The sequence below is a fragment of the Crotalus tigris genome, unplaced genomic scaffold (assembly GCF_016545835.1).
Source record: "Crotalus tigris isolate CLP2741 ecotype Arizona unplaced genomic scaffold, ASM1654583v1 scf7180000019173.45859301935:6455823, whole genome shotgun sequence".
NCBI lineage: Eukaryota > Metazoa > Chordata > Lepidosauria > Squamata > Viperidae > Crotalus > Crotalus tigris.
The window spans coordinates 3171164-3189838 of NW_024097414.1; the positions used below are offsets into that span (position 1 = coordinate 3171164).

At 43.1% G+C, this 18675-nt stretch overlaps 2 protein-coding genes across 2 annotated transcripts; one reads left to right on the top strand and one right to left on the bottom strand.

Moving 5' to 3' along the window:
- Window positions 1-630: 630 nt before the first annotated feature.
- EIF2AK1 (eukaryotic translation initiation factor 2 alpha kinase 1) lies at window positions 631-18627 on the top strand. Its single transcript, XM_039360355.1, has 15 exons — window positions 631-894; window positions 4494-4652; window positions 5566-5702; window positions 6710-6741; window positions 7239-7338; window positions 7776-7856; window positions 9119-9218; window positions 9622-9679; window positions 9830-10103; window positions 10534-10642; window positions 11380-11486; window positions 16421-16541; window positions 16633-16712; window positions 17632-17865; window positions 18421-18627. Exons 1-15 carry the CDS (start codon window positions 777-779, stop codon window positions 18550-18552), a joined length of 1842 nt encoding a protein of 613 aa, XP_039216289.1. The 5' UTR covers window positions 631-776; the 3' UTR covers window positions 18553-18627.
- ANKRD61 (ankyrin repeat domain 61) lies at window positions 11498-16407 on the bottom strand. The gene is made up of 3 exons (XM_039360356.1): window positions 15397-16407; window positions 14214-14266; window positions 11498-13352 (listed from the first exon to the last, which is right to left on the bottom strand). Exons 1-3 carry the CDS (start codon window positions 15583-15585, stop codon window positions 12332-12334), a joined length of 1263 nt encoding a protein of 420 aa, XP_039216290.1. The 5' UTR covers window positions 15586-16407; the 3' UTR covers window positions 11498-12331.
- Window positions 18628-18675: the final 48 nt, after the last annotated feature.

An 18675-nucleotide genomic window follows, 5' to 3' on the forward strand; every position in this document is an offset into this window, starting at 1 on the left:
ATCTGGATGACAGTGCAATGTATTATCATCATAATAATAGGCCCGTTGGGTGCAATTGCAAAACATCTGGAGTACCACTTGAACACTATGGCATTGACAAAATTACAGTAGTCAACCGCAAAAGACAGCTTGATTAGGAATAGTTTCTCTTCTGCACCAGACCTTTAGCACCATCAAACATCCACATCTGCCTATCCCAGATCCTTGGGAAGGCCTTGATAGAAGGGCACAACTGCCAAATCCAGTCTCAACATCTGGCTGATTGGGCCACCAGCCATTATAATAATATCGAACACCATCAGCATGGACAAAAATCACCATTAGTCAATTGCAAAAGCCAGCTGTATTAGGAATAGCTTCCCTTCTGCAGGAGACCTTTAAGCACCATCAAACGACCACATCTGCCTCTCCCAGATCCATGGGGAGGCCTGGATAGGTGGGCAAAAATGCCCAGTCCAGCCTGAACATCTGGCTGACCAGCCACAATCATCACACATTTGATAGCAATCCTAATTATTTCATAAATAAAATCCGTTTTTAAAAAATAAAATGAACAATAACCCCTTCAATTTGGCGGCCTCCTTCCCGCCCCCGCACCCTCTCAGGATTCGCCCTCCCAGCCCGGCCGGGGACTATGGGGAGTGTAGTAGCGGCCTGGCACACGGGCCAGGCAGGGGGCGTCGCCTTGCCAGTAAGCCGGGCGGGCGGGCTTAGCGCGGGAGGAAGGCAGGCAGGCAGGCAGGCAGACCGGGCCGTTGGCGTTGCGGAGCGCGGCCATGTGGCGGAGGCAGGCCAACTTCAGCATCGGCGGGGCTGGGAGGCCGCGGGCTGCCGCCGCCGCCGCCGCCATCGGCTTCCCCGAGGCGGAGCCCGGAGCCGAGCCGCCCTTCGACGGTGCGCGGGACGGGAGGGCGGCTGGAACGAAACAAGGGTGTTGGGGGGAGTAGTATGTGGGGATGTGTGTACACGTGTATCAGTGCATACACGTGTATCAGTGCATCGGTGGTAAGGGAGTGGGCAGGAAAAGAAAGTTGGGAGGGAGAGGGATGGGGTGTATCTGGGTTGGTGTGCGCAGTTTTTGTTTGTGCGTGTGTGTGGTGTGTGTATACAGAATAGGTTGTCTTATTTATACACGCAGAGATACATAGTATCTGCATCTTTTTATCCATCCTCTGCTTATATCTATCTGTATTTCTGTCATCTATTTCCTATTTCTTCTGTCTGTCTGCCTATCTGTCTGCCTACCTACCTACCTATTTATCTATCTATCATCCATCATCATCATTATTAATCTTCTGTCTCTATCTATCCATCTATCTATCTCTCCTTCCCTAGATTATTTTATATGCAACTGAGAACCATTGAGGAAGTGTGTATAAAAAGATGATTATTTTAGAGGGGGGGTACATGTATATATATGTACGGTGTAGTATACGTGTGAAAGAGACAGAGAATGTGTATGTTGGTGTTTATATTTACACACACACATAGAAAGGGAGAGAGAATATAATCTAGGGTCTGTTTTTGTGTGTATATATTAATGCATCCCTGGATTATTATGTATGCAACTGGGGATTGTAAATAGGGTGTGTATAAGATGATTATTTTAGAGAGAAAGGTATGTGTACATGTGCAGTAGATCATTTAATATACAACTGGGGATTGTAATGGGGGCTTGTATAAAAAGTTGGCTTTTTAATGACATATGTATACAGTGTCACCTTCCTCTCCTGTGTTTTGTTTAATGAATTGCAGAAGACAAAAGGTCCCTACAGGGCAGCCTTTTATAATTTGATATTTAACAAGAGGAGGTTACAAAGTTGATGGAGAGGAAGATGAAGGCAAATGATGCATAATGAAGGGTAAATTACTACTTCCAGCCGCTAATAAGAAAGCTGGTTAATTCCAGGATTGGAATCTGTTTCCCCCACCCAACTCCACATTTGCAAAACAGGCTTAGCAGCATCCCCCTGAGCAGGGAATAAATAGGTTTACAGTAGAGTTCACCTCAGCGGCCCAATCCACTCAAGACACAAAGTAATTCTCTCTCTCTCTCTCTCTCTCTCTCTCTCTCTCTCTCTCTCTCTCTCTCTCTCTTGTTCAATTTCTGTTTGAATGCTTTTTCACTGGAAAGTACCTGCCGGGCTTGTTCAGGCAGTTTTTGCAAATCGGACATGACTGAACAGAAGAAAAAAAACCAAACCTAAATCTAGAAAAATTAGAAAAACTAACATGCTGGTTTTCTACATGTTCAGGTATTTCCCATAATTCAGGGAGAAAAACAATCAAAGATAACTTAATTGTTTATTACATCTACAGATAGTCCCCAGATAGTCTCTTAGCGACTATTCAACATTATGATGGACACCCCCAAAAATACTTATGACCCAATTTCAAAGTTTTGATGGCTGCAACCCCCCCCCCCATGGACATATGATAACATTTTGGGTGCATGGCAATCAACTCACTTTTACAGCCACTTGCAGCGTCCACAGGATTGCGATTTTAAAATATTTTTGCTGGTTCCTGGCAACTTCTTCCAGTTGCAAAAAAGAACACCCACTGGGTAAAACTGATTTGCTTAATGACTGCCGTTCATTTAATGACTGTTGTAAAAAAGGTTGTAAAATCAGGTCCAGTCACATGGTGACCCACTTATGGGCTGCAGTAACTTACGACCGTAATTCCAAGCTCAATTTTGACCACTAAGTCGAGGACTACCTGTATTTATTTCCTCCATAAAATGAACTTAAGAGTTCATTTTTGGACTGTGCAAGTTGACAACCCTGCTTTGGAAATGTGATGGTTTTTTAAGATCTATTTAAAACACAAACACACACACACACACACACACACACACACACACACACACACACACACACACTAAACCTCCCATAAGGAAAATAAGAAATCTTGCATTTTTTTCTGGGTTTCTGGGCAGAGATTTAAAATTTAGGGTAAAATGTAACCTGGTGTTCCTTTGGTTCTGCCTGGTATTTGTGTGTGGGGGAATCTTCCTTGCAAAAGAAGAAAGAGGCATTTTAGAGTTGTGTATTTTCAGTTAAATAGCTACTTTCCGTGTAATTCTGTTGCCACTTTTTATTTTGCCTTCCTTGCCTGTATTTGAAAAACATGGTCTTTGTGCAACAGTGTTTGAAATATCACAGTCTGAATGTTGAAAGGTATCGGATGGCTGAACTTTCACATTATTGATCTTTATCTTGAGGCAGATAAGGGAAGGAGCTGTTTCATCATTTCTCTGACTCGGTCTTGTGACTCTGTTTGCAATATCGTTGCATCAGCGTCCTTCTTTTAGCCTCAGATGCAAAACCAGGATCTTGGCAATTTTGAATTAGGTTCATTTAAAAACAGGTCTGCTGCACACGTACAGTGTTAGTGGCCTCCAAAATAAATTCTATTAGTCAGGTATAAATCAGACAAACATTTTAGCACATCGATGGACGCGAAAGGGATGAAGAAGATCAGCATTAATCTTATTTCCCATTTAGAATTGATTTATCCTATGATAAGCATAAGGCTAAGCTGGATGTGAGTTAATAGGAATTGGAATTCCAGAGCTGGAGGAGAAATCTCTGATGCCCAAACGCTTCAGCGTAGGTGTGTCTGTATTTTTTCACAACACTACAGCACATATCGGTACATCTGGTGAATCTTCACAAATGCTTTTCCTGCTATGAGTGTTTCTCTCTGAGACGAGAATCAGTTTAGCTGCTTGCCCAGAGATAGGCAAAAATTACCATATGCGATAATTTATATTTTTATTTTGCATTTTTGTTCTTAAAAACCTTAATAACTACTGTAGCTTGCACCATAAATATACAGCAAATAGGCGGAAAAAGCCATAAAGCTTTTTATAAATGAATAACAGCACTTTTTCCATATAGCAGCATATGTATGACTAATAAATAGATGGTATAATAATTCTGGAGATGATTACTTCTTATATATGGACCTTCATAAAGCAACTCAGGCTGAGAGGTGGATGGCATCTTTATTGCATCCCATTTGTCATGAAAAGCAAGCATTTCTCTTACGAGCATGGATTTTGCAGCTTCACAGGACTATAAAACAGCTTTGCACCATTGATATTCTATGGCATAAACAGGAGGCTGAAATTAATAATGGATGATTGCTTTATTCTGCACCATTTCCATCTGTTTCAGGAAATGTATAGGAAAAAAAGGGGAAGAAAATCAAATTGACCTTGAATTTGGATTCTTTACACAAATTAAACTTGGGGTGTTCAACCTTGGTGACTTTTAACAGCTGTGGACTTTAACTTCCACAATAACCCATGCTGGCTGGGGAATTCTGGCAGCTGAAATCCACAAATCTTAAGATCACCAAAAGTGGACACCTTGATTTACACTTTACACTTACAAATACACCCATGTCTTTGAAAGTCCTTTAAATCTTATTTTCAGGGCACTGAAGATGTAAACCAGCTTTCCTTTTTGTTCTTTTTTTTTCAGATTCTGACTGGCCCGCTGAATTTCGGGGTACAAATGGCTCCCAGAAATTAATGAACATCAAGTCCTCGTTTGCCAACCAGCTCCTGCTGGTTTCTCTGCTGGAGCATCTTTGCCATGTCTACACTCAAGATCCGATGCGTTCGAGACGTTTGTTTCAATGTTAGTGAAGGGTTTGAGTTGACCTTATGGAGTAGTTTGAGACTGATAACTTCCCAGCGAATAACCCCACAGAACAGCATTTGATCTCAATTTTGTTAAGTTCAGTCAACGTGGAGGAAGGAGAAGGGGACAGGGAGGAAGGAGAAGGATTGTGGGGTCCTTGGTGCTGTCTGAGCTTGGTTCTTTTCTTGCAGACATTTCATGACCGAGCTAGGTAACATCATCAGTGCTAGAAGGAAGTGGGATTGGAGGAGGAGGAGGAGGAGGAGGAGGAGGAAAAGGACTATGGGGTCCTTGGTGCTCTCTGAGCTTGGTTCTTTTCTTGTAGACATTTCATGACCCAACTAGGTAACATCATCAGTGTTAGGAGGGAATTGGGTTTGCAGAGTGGAGAAAGGAGAAGGAGACAAGAAGGAGGTGGAGGAGAAGGACTGTGGGGTCCTTGGTGCTCTTTAGGCTTGGTTCCTTTCTTGCAGACATTTCACGACCCAACTAGCTAACGCCAGTGCTAGAAGTAGGGTTTGCCCTCTGTTTATATACAAGTTGCCTCACCATTATAAGCCTGATTATAAGCCTCACCAGTATTTATAGGAAGCCTTAGCACGCCTGTTTTTCTTCTTTTCCTCTTAAAGTTGCTTTTTTATTTCTCTCCCGATGGTTTGCAGCTGCTATACTTTACTGGATTTTACATCTCAAGGGCTGGACGAGGCTACTTGTATTATAACTGTTAGCTGTATTAATATCTTAACTTTTCATTATTCTGAAATCCACCCTTGGGGACTCATGTTTTAAATGAAAGAAAAGCATTTGGAAGCAGAGGGAGGTCATAAAAACGTAACGAAGGCAAGCGTTGGAAGAGTTTTCGGTTTATTTTCAAAGGGTCTTTTCTTTCCCCACCTCCCTCCCCATACAGTACTCTGTAAAACATTTACTCAGATGGGCTTGCTTTCCGATTTCGCCGTTTGTGAAGAATTCAGCAGTTTGCGACTGCAGCATAATCGAGCCATTACTGAACTAATGAAAGCAGCCAACAAGCAAATAGACAATGAGGTAATTCTCTTTCTCTCTCTCCCTCTTTCTCTCTCTCTCTCTCTCTCTTCCTCCCTCCCTCTCTCCGCTTCCTGACAGGCCCATTTACAAGCATGCTAGAACAATATTTGGGATTTCAAATCATCTCTTTTAATCGTGCAAAATGAGGACACTTGGCAGTTCATTACTACGGCTGTGATGAGGTTGTGTTTTTTTCCCCCACCGCATCTTATTTTACTGAAGGAGAGCAGAGGGGTTAAAAACCACTGTTACAGCTAGTTCCCGACTTATCACGGTTCATTTAGTGACCAACTGCAGTTACAACGACATTGAAAAAAAAGTGGCCCAAAGTTAGCCAACTGATTTTTATGCCTAAGGTGGGACTAGAACTCACCGTCTCCTGGCGATTGGCCCAAAGTCATCTAGCCTTGGCTAAGATGGGACTAGAACTCACAGGAAGAGTTTCTAGGCTGGTGCCTTAAGCACTAGACCAGACATGTCAAACTCGCGATGTCACATGATGTCATGCAACGTATCGGAGCTTTTTCCCGTTGCCGGCAATGGGGTGGGCGCAGTTTCCTCGTGACACGTCCGGCCCACGGGCCGGCAGTTTGACACCTCTGCACTAGACCAAATTAGGCTCTTTCCTTATGATCTTTTCAGCGTCCTAAAATTCGTTCCCTTCTCAGGAAATGCCCCAACTGCCTCTGCTTGCTTTGCAAACAGACCTTTAAATCATGGGTCTGATCTCTTATGTGTCCGGAAAAAGTGTTTTTTGGTTGTTGTTTTTTTAATTCATTGTTCAGTTTTCTTAGGTGGGGCTTTGTAAAATATCCTGGAGAATAGGAGTAAGACTACATTGGAAAAGAAGTTCAAAACTGCTTCTCTGTTGGATTGACATTTGTGCTGAAAGATTGTTGGTTTTTGTTCTCTAGGCTTTTCATTTTGTTTTCACAAAAATCCAATTTTTGTTTCTTGATTGTGTATTTGTTACTAATCGTCTCTTTCTTCCTTTCTTTGTCACGTAGGAAGTTGGTCCTGGTAATTCCTACACAAACAGGTACGTGTTCAAAGCTCCCGGAATAATGTCTCGACCAGCTACCTATTTAACATGTCAACTTTAACATTGCTTGGTAGAGCTTTATTCCCTGAAAAGCAGTTAACACCAGCTTCTGGAGTCCCTGCATTGTGGAAATAAAATTCCGATTACGTTGGAACCGTAAATCCTGTAATGTAAAATCCTGTAATGTAAAAGTCCTTGGGCATCACAAGAAGAGACTTTTGCTTTCTGTTCTGTTCTGTTTTTCTATGTCTGAATTGGAAAAACTGAGATGTGTCTAAGGCAGGATAAAAATCAGCAGCTTGATCCTTAGTAGGCTGTCACCAATCTGGATATTTTTGTACATGGGTGTCTCCTTTCTATTTCCATATGTTGCTCGTCTATCCACGAAAGAAAGTTTTACAGTGGAATATTTCCCCCTTTTTTAATTTATTGTTGGTGGTATTTGATTTTTTTTTTATAACAACTCCGTATTAATAGGCTCTTTTAAAAACTAGGGAGAACGAAATCCTCTTCGAAGCGCAGACATCCCGTTATGTTAACGAATTTGATGAGATTTCACGGCTTGGGAAAGGAGGGTATGGAACAGTATATAAGGTATTTATAACAGACTATATCAACACTAGCATTGGTTATAGTCAAATGGAGAATAAGGCCCATTGGTGGTGGGTAGAAATTGTGGCAGGCCTTCTTTCAGTATATCTTAAGATTTTATTCTAAGCAGATTTATAAAACACGATGCAAGAATGCACTCCTAAAACAATGAATTGTTGGATTTGCTGAATTACATAACTTGTAGCGTTTGTGCAGGGATGTCATGATACACCATGTGGCCTTTCTCCCTATTTGCCACCCAAGGCCCATATTCTGTATCTGGCAGGTGATAGTTATTTATTCCATTTATATCCCACCCTTACTGCATATTTGAGAAAATCCCAGTGTCTGGATGAAACTTCTTTACAAAAAGTGACGTCCGTATCATCCTTTGTTCTAAATTTGTCTTACACCCTTCTGCCTTATTGGTCTCCTTTCAGGTCAGAAATAAACTCGACAGTCAATTCTACGCGATTAAAAAAATCCTGATTAAGAAAGCCACCAAACGGGACTGCATGAAGGTAACGGCCTTGTTTTGTGTTGGCTGGAGGGTGTTTTGCAAAGACAGGAGCCACGGTTCTCAGATCGGGGTTAGTCGATGTTTAATATTAAAAGAAATCTGTCAATTGCAGGCAGAAACTTTGCTATTTTATTGCCTTGCTTCCAAAAATCTGCTAGCCGCAAAATTACTGTATCTCTGGGAAGAAGAATGGAGAGAGAGAGAACGAACACCCAGGAAGTCTGGAGTTGAATAGTAGTAACCCCACCCACTTTTGACTGACACTTCCTGCCGATTAACCCCGCCTACTATTTCTTGCTTGTACCCCCAGTACAATGTCGATGGGGGCTTAGAAAGAGAAGTTGCCCAGCTCTTCAAGAGTCTTTGCTATCATCCAACTCAAAACCATTTGCTTGGGGGATGCAGAGTTTTTCAAGGGGCGCCGTTGAGCTTGCAGTGCCCTTATGGTGGACGTTACATTTTTGGGGACGCAGGAGATGACCAGGCAGAGCCCGAGGGGAGGGTCTAGCACATCATCGGTTTTTTTAATCCCTTCGCACCCACAGGAGATCTAAATCCAGCCCATCTTGAATTCCACTGACTCTTCTCTACCGCCAGTTCACTTTGATTGTTAGCAGCTCAGATTCTTGTAGAGAACGATAGCGTGCAATAAAACCTGCCTTCACGTGAACAGCCTTGGTTCCTTGGTTTCTTGCGCCTGACAGGTGGTGGGTAAGGGCAAAAGTGCAAGGCACTCTTAGTTCCATTTCCGGAAGGTCGATGGGCATCTTGGGAAAGAGTGGCTTACCTGGTCATACCTATTGTGATAAGTGTCAACGTTGCTAACATCAGATGTTTTTGCATTGACAACAGATGGAAATGTAGCCATCTTTTACCTTTTGCTTTTAGAGTTAGATGACGCTGGGAGGAGGGTGTGTGTGAACGAGAGTCCAGCTAGACATAACAACACTAGACCTAGCGTGAGAAACAAAGTTATTGTAACCAGAGCCGATAAGGAATTGGCAGGCTGGAGAACTGGAGAGAAAGCCCACGCTTCAAGCTAATTGGGGAATGTGCTTTATGACTGTTAATTGGAGGAGGGAATTGTGCTTGGATACTATGTGCCCCGGGGAGGGGAATTCAGTTTTTGGCTTCAATTATGCAGTGCCGATGTTATGCTACTCAAAATAAAGATTCTTTAAGGTAAACAATGCCTCAAAGTTCTTTTTAAGAGTTTCATCTGTCGGAACCATGACAATAAGTTCATCTCTGATCTTTCTGTAGGTCCTACGGGAAGTGAAAGTCTTGGCTCAGCTGCAGCATCCTCACATTGTAGGTTACCACACGGCTTGGATGGAACACGTTCAGCCAGCCGGTCCAAAAGGGGAGCATATTTGTTTGTTTGTTTATTCCATATCTATACTTCTTGTCTCACCTATCTGACTTCGGGCAGTGCGCAGCGTTTTATAATTTGTGGGCTTCATCTCACCCTCTCCATTTTATTGATTGATTGAATTTATAAGCCACCTCTCTTCTGCTGTCTCAAAGAGGTGCCTTACAATGGCATAAAAGCAGAGATATAAAACTATTTGAATTAAAATTCACAGAAATTAGAGGATTAAAACCAAGAGCATGGAAGGTACAGGGTCGGTAGGGTTCACATGCCCCGTGATGACCAATAAATTGCGTTCTGCCCATGACAATAGTTTGATTTTCACGCTGTGCACCTCGTATGAACCCAGCGGTATAAAATTGTCTTTATAAAATATCCTTTGTCTCCATTATAGGTGGCTTAGGCTTGGATCTTCCGTCTCTCAAAATGTCTTCGGAGCCAGGAAATTCCGAGTAACGTATTCTAGGATTCCACAAGAACTGCCTCATTTTTTTAAATAAATAAAATTATTCGGTGGGAGGGGCAGTGTTGGATCATGAAGGGCTGTACAGTTCCTTTCCTTGATTTTGAGGGGTTTTTTTTCCTTTTTTTTTTTTTTGTAGGGACCAGAGTTGCATTCAAGAAATGGAAGACAGCTCCATTATCTTCACCAGTCGGAGCCCGGAGGATTCTCTGGGCAGAAATTCTAAAGGAAGCGAAGGGACTGCTTGCACACTTCCCCCTGGGACATATGGCAGCAATGGGGGAAATGACACGAGCCACAAATTCAGGGACAACGGAAATCAGTCCTCGGTCCTACGTTGCTGCACTGAAAATGGGGATTCTTGCACCGATGAAGGTGCCCAAAACGAGAGACCTTCTCACCAGCCTTGTGTGGTTAGTAGAAATTCATCTCGAATAGGCTTTCATTCTGCTCTGACATTTTTGCAGGACAGTTTTTAAGCACCTTTGTAGACGCAAAATCTGCTCCTTGCTTCTGAAATTGATCCCTTTGTGGGACTGCATCTGAATAGGAGTGAAGGGGAAGAGGGGGATTGTGTTCACTGTGTGAAAAAACGTGCTTCAGATTGGTTCGTGTTTCAGAATAAGCCCAGCCCTGGGAAGTCACACAACTTGGGTGAAGTGGGGACCATTCAAAGTTAACAAGAGCTCTGAAAAAGAGGACTCAGCAACAATTCTTGCAGATAGGGTCACTGCTGCCTAAGTCGCGGTTGTAATCGCTCGGCCTTTCGTAGGTTTGTGTAGTATTATATCTCTTTCTCATGGTGCATTGAAAAAAAAAAGCGCCTCCCTCTTTCCTTCTTAGGTTGAGTATCACCTGATGCTCCATATCCAAATGCAACTGTGCGAAGCCTCTTTGTGTGACTGGATTGCTAGCAGAAATGATTTGTGTCTAAAAGCAACAGATGCCTCTAGTAAGTCTTAAAAGTCTAAGCCCCAACCTTTTGGGCATCAGGGACCAGTTACGTGGAGGGAGGTGTTTCCGCGGACCAGAGGGGGTGTGGTTTTGTGTGCTGCCTGCATCCTGTGGATGGGGCTTTCCTTGTTTGTGCAGACCGGTTGCTGGCACGATCCACGGACTGCGGGTTGGGGACCGCTGGTCTAAGCAACTGCTCTGGAAAAGATACTTGCCTGGTTCTTGTTGTTGTTTTTTTTAATCAACGGGGGTGTGGTTTTGTGTGCTGCCTGCATCCTGTGGATGGGGCTTTCCTTGTTTGTGCAGACCGGTTGCTGGCACGGTCCACGGACTGCGGGTTGGGGACCGCTGGTCTAAGCAACTGCCCTGGAAAAGATACTTGCCTGGTTCTTGTTTTTTTTTTTTTAATCAACATATTTCAAAGAGAGTCATTAACAAGCTGTTATAAAGACATTTCCAGTACTGGATCCAAGCTGGGTCGGTCACCAGAACCAAGGGTTTTGTACTCTTGAGTTTTTCGGACTCTGTGCTGTTGCCCAGCTAGCAGAGAGAAATTCCCCAAAGATGGGCTTCAGCACGAGTCCGAAAGTTCGGAAGACAAAAAGTCCGGTCCCTGTAACCGACCCAGGTTGGATCCTGCCACATTATCCCAGGACATGTCAATTTGCCTTCATTTGTGATATTCCAGTATTGCACGTACAAAAACTGTGGTTTTTTTTTTAAATGTTTTTAAAGATCCTTATTATTATATTGAGAAACACTGGACCTTGAAGATTTTCCAGGAGCTGCTAGAAGGCGTGTACTATATCCACAGTAATGGGATTATGCACCGGGACATTAAAGTAAGTAAAATACTCTTTCAGAGCCAGACTGGGTATTTAGAAATTCTGCACTCAAAGAATGCATTAAGAACTTGGATGGGTGGTTAAATATTCAGAATCAAGAAACCATTATATGTTGGCATTAGATGTGGCAAACAACAGAAATTCCTACTTAAGCCCAAATTTCTGTTGTTTCAAACCGACGAACGCCTTTCTAATACACAATTACAGGTAGTCCTCGGCTTAAAACAGTTCATTTAGGGACCGTTCAAACAACGGCACTGGAAAAAGTGAGTTACGGTCATATTTCACACTTAACGACCGTTACAGCATTCCCAGAGTCAGTGATCAGAATTCAGACCCTCAGCAACTGACTCGTGGTTATGACGGACGCAGCGTCCCGGGGTCACGTGATCCCTTTTGTGACTCTGATAAGCAAAGTCAGCTATGTTACTAACTGCAGTGATTCACTTAAAAACCATGGCAGAAAGGGTTGTAAAGTGGGGCAAAATCCACTTCACAAATGTCTCGCATAGCAAGAGAAATTTTGAGCCCAATTGTGGTCGTTAAGTCGAGGACTACCTGTATTTGCTGTGCATGCCCGTTGCTCCTTTCCCCGTTTTCTCCAATTTCGGTCTCCTTCAGCTGGGAATCGCGTTGCTTCCAGCAGGGTTTTTAAAAAGGCCGGGCTGGATGCCTGTTGCACATCTCCAAATTGCAGGAACCCCTCTCCGTTTTCCTTCTTAAATATTTCAAACGGAGGGAGTGTGTGCTCCATGCTCAAAATCCGTGCTTGGGAGGACTGACTCAGAGCAACAAAGCCGACGCTTCCGATTTTATTTTATTTTGACACGTCAGAACAAAAACTAGCGTCCCAGGAAAAGTGGACCCTGCCATAGCGCAGGAATCACGCTAAGGAGGAAAAGGAGGAGGAGGTTAGCGTCCCAGGGCCTCTCCCCTACTTCAGACTGGCGGCACCCGCTGTCAAAAATCCTTTCGACGATTTTCGAAGCGTACGAAAACTGTTGGCTCATGTAGATAGAGTCCCACAGCTCGATGGGCATCAGCTCTTTGAGCCAGTATCTTGAGTTCCCGCCGTAGACCTTCCGGATGTTGAATTTGCAAATGTCCTGCAAGGACCAGACTTGACAGGACACTTGTAGGAGTATGTCCTTCAGTGGCTCCCAGTAGGGGTCATCTAGGAGTTGGGGTAGGCGACCGTCGGAGTTGGTGAGCTTCAGAGGGTAAGAGAGGCTTAGCAGCTTCCAGAGGAGGTTGGCCTTCTTTAGATTGGCGGCTTTTTCGAGGAACAGGAAAAGGCACGACTCGGCTCTCAGTGTTAAGGCGTTCACGTCTGCCCCGTAATTGAGGAGGAGGTTAATAATGTCTTCATGGCCGTTTCGGCAAGCGTGGTGAAGGGCTTCCTGGCCTCTCCAGTCCTTCCTGCACACGTCGGCCCCATTCATCAGCAGAAGCGCCACACACTTCCCATCGGCCCCGAGGACGAGGCCGGCCTTGCAGGACGAGGCGTGGACGGCCAAGTGGAGCGGGGTCTCTCGGGTCATCGGAGTGGCACAGTTCACCTCGGCCCCACAGTGGATTAACGTTTGAATGGCTTCGTGGTTGAGGGTTTGGGAAGCAAGGTGAAGGGCGGTCTGTCCAGCTTTCGACCTGTCGTCTATTCTTGCCCCCCGCTTCAGCAGGTCGGGGATTAGGTGATGACACCCCATGGTTACAGCCAGATGGAGAGGATGGTGATCACGGGGGCCAGCCGTGTCACTGTTTGTGGTCTTGAAGCTCTTCTTCAATTTGACAGAGAGATGTTTGCTAACATTCCTGTCTTCTGCTCTGCGGGGGTTCTCCGTGGAGCATTCTGCTCTTTGGTGGCTAAATGGGCAGGGATAAAATACATATTGGCAAGTTTTTTTTCTCTGTCGTGGAATATCTAATACAGTGGGAGTAGACTACAGGGTGCTTTCTAGATATCTGTGATGATACCAACTCCAGCCAACCAACCAAAGGTTTGGTCCTTCACTACTAAGCAGCTTGACTCAACAAGTGTTAATGGATTCTTGTAGGAAAAGGACAGGTAGAGCCCAGGTGGAGGAGTTAAGAGAGGAATCAGCCTAGAGTCATTACATTCCCACAAACGACCTAAGGCCAATCCCTCTTGAATTCCGTTGACTTTTTCTAGTGCCAGCGTAGCACTGACTTTTAATTGAGTAGATTCTTGTATACAGGTACTCCTCAACTTACAACAGTCCATTTAGTGACCATTCAAAGTTACAAGGGCACTGAAAAAAGTGACTTACGACTGTTTTTCACACTTGCGACCGTTGCAGCCTCCCCAGGTCTTGTGACCAAAATTCGGATATGTGATTGCTTCATCTTTATGACAGTTGCAGTGTCCTGGGGTCATCTGACCCCCTTTTGTGACCTGACAAGCAAAGTCCATGGGGAAGCCAGATCCACTTAACAGCCATGTTGCTAATTTAATAACTGCAATGATTCACTTAACAACTGTTGCATGAATGGTCATAAAATGGGGCAAAATTCACTTAACAAATGTTTCACTTATTTTGAGCTTAGTTGTGGCTGTAAGTGGAGTATTACCTCTATAGGCATAAGCAATAAATCAGATTGGCTGGAATTTAACATGTGGTCCTGATTCTTTGTGTCTGACAGTCCTTGCTGTTAAACATTTCCCAAATCCCGTATTATAACCGCTGACATTTAGTAAAATGTTACCTCATTTCAGGATCTTCATTTCGTGTATTATCTTGCACAAATCTCCCTTTTTTCTTTGACAAGGGAGAAAAAGATATAAAAGTCGTAACTGGCAACATGTAAGCTAGTCGAGCAAGCTATCACATTTGATGTGGTTTATTGAAATCAAGACCATCCGAAGGCTTTTTATAATTTACAATACATTTTGTTCTACTGTCTTAAGAAGTAGCTTATTCTTTGAATCTGATCTGAGCTTCAGCTAACTATTTAGGTGCCTAGAAAGTGATTGCAGAAAGTTTAGTTGTAACACATTTTGCGGGTTGTTTTGAAAGTATAGGACTTCGTAGGAAGCCGGCTAAAATATTCTGCACTCTACATTATAATAACTATCAGAAGGATTGACTAAAGAACGCTTCACTTTTTCAGGGAGGGCTTAATCCAATAGACTTGTAAGATTTTATTTATCCCAACAGTCAAATTTAGATAGACGCCTGTCTCACTGAAAGTGACCCTGGGCAGCGTACAAGATGACAGCCCCATCACATAAACTTGTGCTTGCTAAGTCAGACTTAAGTCCCATTTAACTTTAAATTCTAAGAGTGGGTTAACGGAACGTACTTTTAATTAGATACGTCTAAGATTGTACAGTCATTCTGCTGCTTGTCAAAATGTTCAGATCAAAATCCCATTTAAAGACCCTTTGGTATGACACTTGTCATTCTGAATTAAACATCTTTTCAGAAGTTCCAGCTTTGGACCCTCTACATAAAATTCTATCTACACATAGTCCTCGACTTACGACAGACAGTTCCCGTAGGGCTCGTCCAAAGTTACAATGGCATTGAAAAAGAGTGACTTACAACCGCTTTTCTGACGACCCATCATGGCAGCGTCTCCATGATTATGTGATCAAAACTCGGGACACTTGGCCACTGACTCATTTTACGATGGTCGCAGTGCCCCGAGGGATACGTGATCCCCCTTTTGTCGCCTTCTAACAAGCAAAGTCAAATGGGGAAGCCAGATCCTGCTCCTAACTTAACAACTGCGGCAAGGAAGATAAAAAAAATGGGAGAAAACTCATTTAACAAATCTTTTGCTTAGTGACAGAAACTGGGGGCCCAGTTGTAGTCATAAATCGAGGACTACCTGTATCCTGTTTTAAATTCCATTTTAGTCTTTTAGATTTAGCAGATAAAGCTACCTGGAAGAGAATCGTTTGGTAAACTGAGTGGGATGGCAGTAAATCTTGAAGCATCGAAGTATTGTTGGTCATGATTGCCTCAATTAGTTTTTCGTCCGTCAATTCGCTGTCCCATTTGCAGGGACGTCTTATGAAATTGCCCATGTCGGGAAAGAAAAATGGGCAGAGCTGAGTATGGAAAACATGCATGTGGGAACCTTACATTTGAGCCATTGTTCTTTTCTGATGATGGCGCTTGGTTCTGGAACCAGTTAGATGATGATCTCATCAGTCTAAAAGGTTGCAGGCCAAACAGAGAGAGATTTACGGCCTCTAAAAAATGTCCTATTCAGCTCAGGCTTACATCTCTGCTTTTTGAAGAGCAGGAGTCAAGTGAGGAAGTAGCCTGGACTCTCTATGTAAACACAAAAGAGCTAGGTCTGACCTTCCCTGAATAGCTTAAAGCAGGAGAGTCAAAGTGCCATCCCACAGTCCGGATGTGTCACGCGGAAGCCGTATCCATCCCAGCTCTGGCAAGGGGGAAAAAAGTCGTGATACGTCGCGACACGTCACGTGACACGAGTTTGACACCCCTGCCTTAAAGCCTGGTCTAGTAGTTATCATGTGAACTGAGGAGATTCCTGCGTAATAGGCAGAGAAAAATAAAGTAGCCAACTTAAACTTTACATGTACAGGTCTCTGGTTATTTGCGCCTGTCGTCGCCACTGGAGAAGACACGTAGAATAGAAAGGGGCCTTTGAGGGCTCTCAAGGCCGGTCTCCTACTTGGTGCTCACAACGGAATCTCGTCAGCTCTATTTTGACACTTTCGGTTAATCAAAATCTTTTGCACCAAATGTAATTGATATGCGATTTGAAATTTTTGAAGTACATTCAGAACTGTTTGTTTTGTACCAATAAAGAATATTTGTGGCTCAGGGTTGAATTGATGAGTCCTTGATGCTCTCTGAGCTTGCTTGTTTTCTTGCAGACGTTTCATTACCCAACTAGGTAACATCATCAGTGCGTTTGTTTTGTTTTCACAGCCCCGGAATATCTTTCTCCAAGGACCTAACCACCATGTGAAAATAGGGGACTTTGGGTTAGCCTGTAGAGATATTATAGAGGAAGATACCACCCACCTGCTAAGCGCAGAAAATAATTATGGTAATTATTCCACTTGGTGCTTTGGTTATTGATTTGCAACGCTTGGTTTTTTTTTTTTTAAGGCTAACATTCTCCCTTTATTTTGGTATAGCATTCATCCATACGTCTGGAGTAGGCACTTGCTTGTATGCTTCTCCTGAACAACTCCAAGGCTCTCATTATGATTTCAAGGTACAGCTATCCCAATCTCCAGTCTAACTGTTGCTCTTTAAAAACAGGACCTCAGTTGTGCAATTCCATCTTTCAGAAGTCAATGGACATATATAAGCATAGCAATAGCACTTAGTCTTATATACTGTTCCATACCGTTGAGCGATTTACAAGGTCACGATGTTGCCCCCAATAATCTGGGTCCTCATTTTATTGACCTTGAAAGGAGGAAAGGCTGAGTCAACCATGAGCCGGTCAGGACTGAACTCTCGACAGTGGGCAGAGTTAGCCTGCAATAACTGCATTCTAACCGCTGATTAACAGGGCCTAAAACCCTCAACATGGAAAGTTATTGAAATACAAATTGCTCCCACCAACCAGCCGTGGGAAACAATAGAATAATTACAAGCAGCAGTCTTTAATCCTTCCCAAACCATTTAGCTGTAAGCTTTATAATGAGATCAGAGGTCATTTCTCTTTTAAAAAAACAAAAAACCAAAGTGCTCTCTGCAGCGCCTTACAAAATTACAGCGATTATATGGTGCCTTAGAATTCTGGTTGGCTATCAAGAAAAAAAGAAATACGTGAAAGCCAGCTTAGAGGGAGATAGAGAGCCCCCTGGCAACGAGGGTTATAGCCCAATTATTTGGGCTTTTCGGGGTGTTTTTAGAACGATCGCCTAAAACGCAGCAACGGCACAGCTTTGAAATTGCCAGGCTGGCGCAAAGCGGGAACAATCAGTCCTGGAAAATGCTCTGGCCCACTTTTCTGCTTTTGCCAAAATTTTCCTCCCTGGTGTTTGAGTCAAGCAAAAGTTGCCCCATAGCTGTTGCTATACAGTGCATATCCCCACATGGATTCCAAAGGGTTGTGTGTTAAAAGTTGCATTTAAATTATGGGGGGGGAGAGTTCTAACCCCGAACATTTCTTATCTCCCTAGTCGGATATGTACAGTTTGGGCGTCATCCTGTTTGAACTCTTCCAGCCGTTTGGAACGGAAATGGAGAGAACAGAAGTTCTGATGGGCTTAAGACGGGGCAGCCTCCCACTCTCTTTTTGTGGGAAGTGGCCTATACAGGCCAAATACGTGAAATTACTGACCAGCGACACATCCTCACGTAGACCCACAGCCCTTCAGCTGCTGGACAGCGAACTCTTCCATAATTCGGCAAATGTAAGCTTTGGCAACATGATTATCCTGATTATCCAAATTATTATACATTTATCATAGAGTATCATAAACATTTCAGGTTCTTAAAAAGAGACTGGACAACCATTTGTCTGAAATGGTATAGGGTTTTCTGCTTGAGCAGGGGGTTGGACTAGAAGATCTCCAAGGTCCCTTCCAGCTCTGTTATTCTGTTAAAGCCTGAGTATCATCATTTGATTGTAAGACAAATTAGCCCCTAATTATTGTGAGCCTGGATGATTATAATTTATGATAATGAGCCCAAATTATTACAGTTAGCCCATAATTGTCATACTGTATAATAAGCCAGTTAAATAAGCCCTAATTTTGAATATCAATTCTCCTGTGCTGGTTAACAACCATAATAAACTAAAGAAAAGAAAGGAATATAATTTAAATGAAATTAAGATAGCTATTGTTTTTAAAAAAGGAAGTGAGCAGCCACGTAGAAAAACGATCCCCTCCGATCCCCTCCTATCTCTGCCGGCACTACTCTGTATACAGGAAGGCAGCAATAATTGTCTGCTTTGTTTTGTTTAGGTGATTTGTGCTCTTCAGCAGAAAGTGATGAAGCAAGAAGAAGAAATCAAACTGCTTAAAGAAAAAATTAAGCTGCTGTTAGAAGAGAGGGACGAAAGAGACAGAATCAAGCCCCTCGGATCTCCTGTTTAAGTGAACCAAAAGTATTTGTCGTATTAACTTTTAAATTGTCTTATTTTTTTAACATAAAATATTCCATGTCTATAAGGGTGTCTCTCTCATTTGAACTGAAGAGAAATTGCAAGAAGCATTCCT

What these genes read in the sequence shown, in the direction of transcription:
- ANKRD61 (XM_039360356.1), bottom strand. Translation starts at nt 15,585, where the DNA reads ATGCATGTTTTCCATACTCAGCTCTGCCCATTTTTCTTTCCCGACATG. An exon ending in ACCAAACGATTCTCTTCCAG is followed by an intron (nt 14,267 to 15,396) that starts GTAGCTTTATCT and finishes CCCTTGTCAAAG; the next exon opens with AAAAAAGGGAGATTTGTGCA. An exon ending in AATGAAGATCCTGAAATGAG is followed by an intron (nt 13,353 to 14,213) that starts GTAACATTTTAC and finishes CTGCCCATTTAG; the next exon opens with CCACCAAAGAGCAGAATGCT.
- EIF2AK1 (XM_039360355.1), top strand. Translation starts at nt 777, where the DNA reads ATGTGGCGGAGGCAGGCCAACTTCAGCATCGGCGGGGCTGGGAGGCCG. An exon ending in GGTAATTCCTACACAAACAG is followed by an intron (nt 6,742 to 7,238) that starts GTACGTGTTCAA and finishes TTTAAAAACTAG; the next exon opens with GGAGAACGAAATCCTCTTCG. An exon ending in AAAAGCAACAGATGCCTCTA is followed by an intron (nt 10,643 to 11,379) that starts GTAAGTCTTAAA and finishes ATGTTTTTAAAG; the next exon opens with ATCCTTATTATTATATTGAG.